We start from the raw sequence: 6,000 nt of genomic DNA, 5'->3' as shown, positions 1-6,000 counted from the left end.
AACAAAACAAAACCAAAATACAACACAGAAGGCAGAGTAGGGGGATGTAGCTCAGTTGGTAGAATGCTTGTCTACCAACAAAGTCCAGGGTTTGCTCCTGGCACAGAATAGAAAAAAAAAAAAAAAAAAAAAAAAATGCTCAAGGAAGTTCCAGGCTAGCCTGGGACACCGGAGATCCTGTCACATACACATACATACCACCACTAAAAATTATCCAGACTCCCTGCCTGAATCCCTCATCCCCAGACTGGAGGCTTTGGGGCTCAAGAGGGCCTTCCCCATCACCATGGGTACCAAGGACTTTTTTTTTTAGGGCTCCTGCAACCCTTTCCCTTTGAGCTGCTTCCTTGCAGTGACTTGTGGGTAGACATCCCATTCCAGGATCAAAAGGTATAGGCCCATATGAGTTCTGGGCCTGTAAACACGGGGTGTAAATTGAACCCATGTTAGTTTTGTCATCTGTAAAATGTCAACTGACCACTGTAATGATTAGTAGATGAAAGACTAAGCACATCTTGAGTCATTAGCAATCATTTTCCTGGCAGGGACAGAGATGAAGGAGGGGCAGATAGTGACACTCAGTACTGCGTCTAGGGCAGTGGAGACATGTGACAGGCTGAGAAATTCTTGAATTCAGATTCCTGATATTAGGCAAGAGGCTTTCTTAAAATCCATACTTTCTACCTGGATTTTGTATCTAGGACTCCAAAAAAGTACTGTTGGTATCATGGTTCATGTGTCCTTTTAAGTCCCTTGTTTCTGGCTACCTGGCTTCTTAGGAAGACAGCTCTTTGCTTGCACACACACACACACACACACACACACACACACACACACACAAAGGTCATGCCCATCATCAAATCACATTTCCTGCACTTATAGGAGATGTAAGGGGCTGATCAGAGGCTTAAACCACTAACTGTTAAAGAGTCCAAGAATGACAGGGAGCTACATACGGAGCAAACATTTTATTTAATAAGTTATAAGATACAGTTTCCAGTTGGCATTTGATTCCAGTTTGGTCTCCCTGTCTATTATGTCTATAGTCCTTTCACATCCGGCTTCAGCTGCTCCAGTTCCTGACAGGTGGCTTCACCACCCACACCACTCTAGCTGCTGCGCCTCCGTGGAGGATGCTTGCGACACCCCTGCCACATCCATGACAACATCCACAACACCCTGCTTTTGTTGTTAACATTAGTCACAGCCATCTGACAGCCTGGTGATGCTACCCAAAGCCTTTTAAGAGACCTCAGGTGGGACCACGTGTTAGTGTCTTGGTCCTTAAGGCCTTGCACGGCTTTCGCAGAAGGGGGTCTTGCAGTAGCTTATCAATGGTCTCTGCCATTTAGCAGAAGACTCTGACAGTAGCCCTGCCTTTGGCTATGGCTATCTGTCATCAAGAATGTTTATAAAGCAGTAGCACAGGTGCAGAATTCCAAAAACAGAGTATAGGGTGTTCAGCATGTCTCTTACACCTGAGTTGGCTTTGGGATGAAATCAAAGTGATCAGGGCACAGAGATGGAATGTGATCTGGGTTAGCCATTCCTATTTGTCATCTACTTTTTGAGGGAAGTGGGTTGCAAGGGTCTTTGGCAATTGGGGATCCTGGCCCCCTCCTGCAATGACATTCTTGTTTGGTAAACGAGCGAGTAGACCAGGAGCTTAGGGGAGCCAGTCAGTCTTGCCCTGTTCTTAGTCTGTTTGTAGTGGCCTTTGAATTCAAGAGTCTCCATTTGGACAGAGTACTCTACATTTTTCTTGGTCCCAGTTTACTTTCTTACAATGTCCCACATGTCCTCAAGAATCAAGCCTAGGGCACTCAAGGCACTTGGAATGAATGGGAAGATTTTGGGATGGGGTTTTGGGCCCACCAGCAGGCTGAGGACATTGTAAAACTGAATTGCAAACTAGCAACAAAAGCAACCGGAAGGATTCCTCCAGGATTGGATGCAAGCTGTTTTTAAGGCACGGTGACGTGAAAGGGACTACCAGGAATGTGTTCTTCCCCCCATTTCACAGCCAGAACATAATCTCCCCTCTCTTTGACAACGTATGTGACACTATATTGTTGGTTGCCCATATGCTTCATGGAGACCTCTTCACATGGTGTGGTAGGCCCGTGGACTCCGATCAACAGCATGTTGGACCCTGGGGGAGGAGAAGGTTGTTATTGACTAATGAGTCAAGCCAATCAGAGAGAGGGAGGGATGTGAACAAAGGTGGAGAGACTGGGGATTACTGATTAAGCTGGGGTGATGACACTGTAGTCCTTTGATAGGTGGCAAAGCATCGCCATTACCAGTAGAGACAGCCTGATTTGGGTTCAAATACCAGCTCTGACATGCCACCCTCGCCCCTCCCTCTCAGCTTTGGTGATCTGAGACATGAAACATCTTTCTACCTAAGCTACAAACGAGGAAGGCTACTAACTGACTTTTTTTTGAGGTGGTGGGCTGGGGGCAGATTTTGAGAAAGGATTTCTCTCTGTAGACCAGGCTGGCCTCATACTCAGATCTGCCTGTGTGTGTCTCCATGCCCAGCTTCAACAGCTGCCTCTTAAAGCTTCTGTATGTCACAGAAGTGACTGAGACAAACCCTTAGCACTCAGGCCTACAGAACTGCCAGCTGTTGGGTTCTTTTGTTTTTGAAAGAAGTACTATGATTCCCATTTGGGAAAAGAAACTGACTTCTAGGGAATTCAGGTAACCCACCCAAGACAACTGGCTACAAAGCTTTGTGAATGAATGAAGTGGCAGCTGGATTTCAAGCCCAGCTGTGCTGGGTGGGAGAGCCAGGCACCTGACTACCAAAACTTAAGAAAATGTTCAATTTTAAAGATTTACTTATTTCATGTGCATTGGTGTTTTGCCTGCCTGTATGTCTGTGTGAAGGTATCAGATCCCCTGGAACTGGAGTTACAGATAGTTGTAAGCTGTCATGTGGGTGCTGGGAACTGAACCTGGGTCCTCTGGAAGAACAGCCAGTGCTCTTAATTGCTGAGTCATCTCTCCAGCCCAATCAGTTGAGTTTGCTCATCTGAAATGGTGATAACCACCATCTTTCTATTTGTTTTGTAAAAGAATCAAGAGGCAAAAGGCAGGAAAAGCCAAGGATATTAAGCACAGAAGGACAGAGGAAGAAACATGGTTATTTGTAAGAGCAGGAGAAAGGTGGGCATTACAGAAGATCCTAGCGGGGGACACTGAAAGAGGCGAGGATGTCTTGTCTATACTACCCCATGCTAACCCTTCCCAGCAGACCAGTGCCGCCTACCAGCTTTGCTGCAGTCCACCAGGAAAGAACTCTTCTGGCCCACGAAGGCCTTTGAGAGCCCTGCCCCCTTGGAGGTCACCTTGCTGGCATCTGAGGACGACTTGGGGATGGCACTATAGCATGTTTCCGTTGAGGACCTGGTCACTGACTCCACCAAGATAGATGAGGTCTCGTTGGCTGAGCCTGGGCCCACAAGACGCTGGCCTAGAACATGAGAAAGAGGAGGCATGAATGGCTAGACCAATGGGTGTTTGTGTGGGGTGTGGTCCTGTCAGCCAGGAGACAAGTATATCCCTTGCAAAAGCCCTAGAAAAGCTCCAATACCTAGATATAAACACCATGCTATCAGTATTTCATCTCTCTCTCTCTCTCTCTCTCTCTCTCTCTCTCTATATATATATATATATATATATATATATATATATATATATATATATATATTACATATAAAGGTTCAAATCCAGATCATTTTGCATGCCAGGTAGGCAATCTACCACCATCCATATCCCCAGTTCTTTAGGGGTTTTGTTGCTTGTTTTTTCTTTTTGACAGGTTCTCAATTAGCCAAGGCTGTTCTTGAATCCTTGATCTTCCAATGCGCTAGGATTCCAGGAGTGCACTGCTATGCCTGATTCCCAGCCCTTATATTACTACCTTCTAAAAGACAGGATCTTATTTGTAGTACAGGCTAGCCTCATACTTGCAATCTGCCTGCCTCAGCTTTCTGTGGTGGATCATAAGTATATATTACCAAGCTATGGTCTCTAAGTCCTTGGGGGTCTCACTCAGACAACTAGAATCTGGTTTTCTGGGTAAATGGACCAGGTTAAGCAGAGGCTGACAAAGCTGAGCAATTCCTCTATAGGATAAAGACCCAGTAGAATTCACATCTTCTTGCTGTTTCTGTGGAATACTTTATATAATGCAGTATACACAGCTGGAAGAAAAGAAGTTGAGTCTAAGCATAAGAGAGGATGGCTTCCTATTTGAGTTTTATAATTCTTCCACAATGAGCCCACACCACTTGTGTAAGAGTCCTATTATACAGAAGGAAGTTAGCACAGTATGTATGGTGGTTACCTGAGTTTTATTGTTTGGTATTTATTTCATGTTTTGAAGAAGGTAGGCTTTACAGAATTCTTTTATTATTATTATTTGTAAGGTGAAGATTAGAAATGAGGCTCTAGTTAAGCAGTGTATGTCATTCAAATGTGTAAACATTCCTTCTTTTCTGCTAGAGACAGAAAACCATCTAGCACCATTTCTTACTTCTTCACTCCCTTACTCAAAGGATTTATTTTTCCAACTCTGGAAAATACTGGATTCAGACATAGTATTTTTTATTTAAAAAAGACTGATTGGTTTAATCGGTATGTGCATATGACAGTGTGAGTTTGTGTATCATATGCATGCCAGTAGCTATGGAGGTCAGAGGACAATGTTGGAGCCTATGGACTAGAGTCACAGGCATCACCTGCTGATGTGGGTGCTGGGATCCCAGTCCAGGTCCTAGACAGGAGTAACATATGCTCTCAAACACTGAGCCCCCTCACTGGCCCCTCCCGTACACTCTTTCTTCCTTCCTTCCTTCCTTCCTTCCTTTCTTTTGAGTTTAAAACAAGCTCATTGAAGAGTATTTTTAGGAAGGGTCTCACTTTTGATTTGTCATTAAAAATAGGTTACCTTTCTTTATGCTGCATACTAAAGAAAGAGTTACTTGTTTTCCTTCGTAGAACCCCTGGGTAATATAGCACAGGGCTGTCATCTATTGCTACTCTACTCATTCCACAGGATTGGAGCTAGTGTTCTCACTTTTATTTAAAAAATACCATGACAAGCTATTTTTAATTTATCTGCTTTGATACGTTCTGTCACTTGTCTAAATTCAACACCATCAATATACAAATCCACACATTATCACAGTATCTATATGCATTTGGAGATCCCTTGAAATCAACTCTGCTCCTGACCCTCTGAGACACACCTCAATTTATAGCTCCATCAAACTGAAGAAGGACTTAGGGTAGGGTCTGCTAAGATTCTGAGAGCCTCATAGCTCTAGTGAATCATGTTCCCCAAAGTCATATTTCTCTAAAACTTACCGTGTCATGGCTTAAGAGGGAGAATTTCTTTTGCTTCAAGGCTCATTGATGTCTGGAGGGAAGATGCTTTTACCCCAGTGTTCACAGAGCTGGGCAGTATACACGATGCCCACGTACTGTTTCTTTACATTAAGTCCATTAGATGTGGACTGAACATAACTAGAAAATCACTTGCAGCTGCTACGACTGGTAATTTAACAAGACCTGCTCTGTAGGGCAGAAGAGTAAAATCAGAAGCAGGTCATCGTTACCTGTCACCTTGGCCTTGAATGGACTGCGCATGATGTGGTTGGGCCCGCCATATTTGACACCAATCAGGTAGTTTCCAGGGGCCATGGGAGTGTACATGACTTTGTACCCTTCTGGAGTTTCCTGGCAATCCATTTTGACTTTGGATGGTCCTTCAATGGTGACAGATAACGTCCCTGGGCCTGCCTGAGTGGTGTTGATGAAGAATTCTGATTGGATACCTGGGAGAGAGGAAGCGTGACATATGGATGTTTTGTAGGGAGAAGAGGTATTTCCTGGGATAGTGACTCAGCAGTGAGACACACACTTGCCCACACTAAGTGCTTGCTGTGGTAGCATGGGAAACAGGAGCTCTTAGCTCCTGGCACAGAG

At 44.4% G+C, this 6,000-nt stretch overlaps 1 protein-coding gene across 4 annotated transcripts in view; it reads right to left on the bottom strand.

Annotated features, from left to right (window-relative positions):
• Window positions 1–953: 953 nt before the first annotated feature.
• Flnb (filamin B) overlaps window positions 954–6,000 on the bottom strand; it is a 138,975-nt gene continuing 133,928 nt past the window's right edge. For all 4 annotated transcript variants that reach the window (XM_051206683.1, XM_051206680.1, XM_051206681.1 and 1 more), the window contains 3 exons: window positions 5,631–5,849; window positions 3,278–3,481; window positions 954–2,152 (listed from right to left, as the gene is read on the bottom strand). In XM_051206683.1, coding sequence (XP_051062640.1) covers window positions 1,965–2,152; window positions 3,278–3,481; window positions 5,631–5,849 — 611 coding nt within the window. In that variant the 3' untranslated portion in view covers window positions 954–1,964. The remainder of the gene's footprint in view (window positions 2,153–3,277; window positions 3,482–5,630; window positions 5,850–6,000) is intronic.

The sequence above is a fragment of the Phodopus roborovskii genome, unplaced genomic scaffold, assembly GCF_943737965.1.
Source record: "Phodopus roborovskii unplaced genomic scaffold, PHOROB, whole genome shotgun sequence".
NCBI lineage: Eukaryota > Metazoa > Chordata > Mammalia > Rodentia > Cricetidae > Phodopus > Phodopus roborovskii.
The sequence above is the reverse complement of the archived record's forward strand: the minus strand, read 5'-3'. Positions and strand labels throughout refer to the sequence as shown.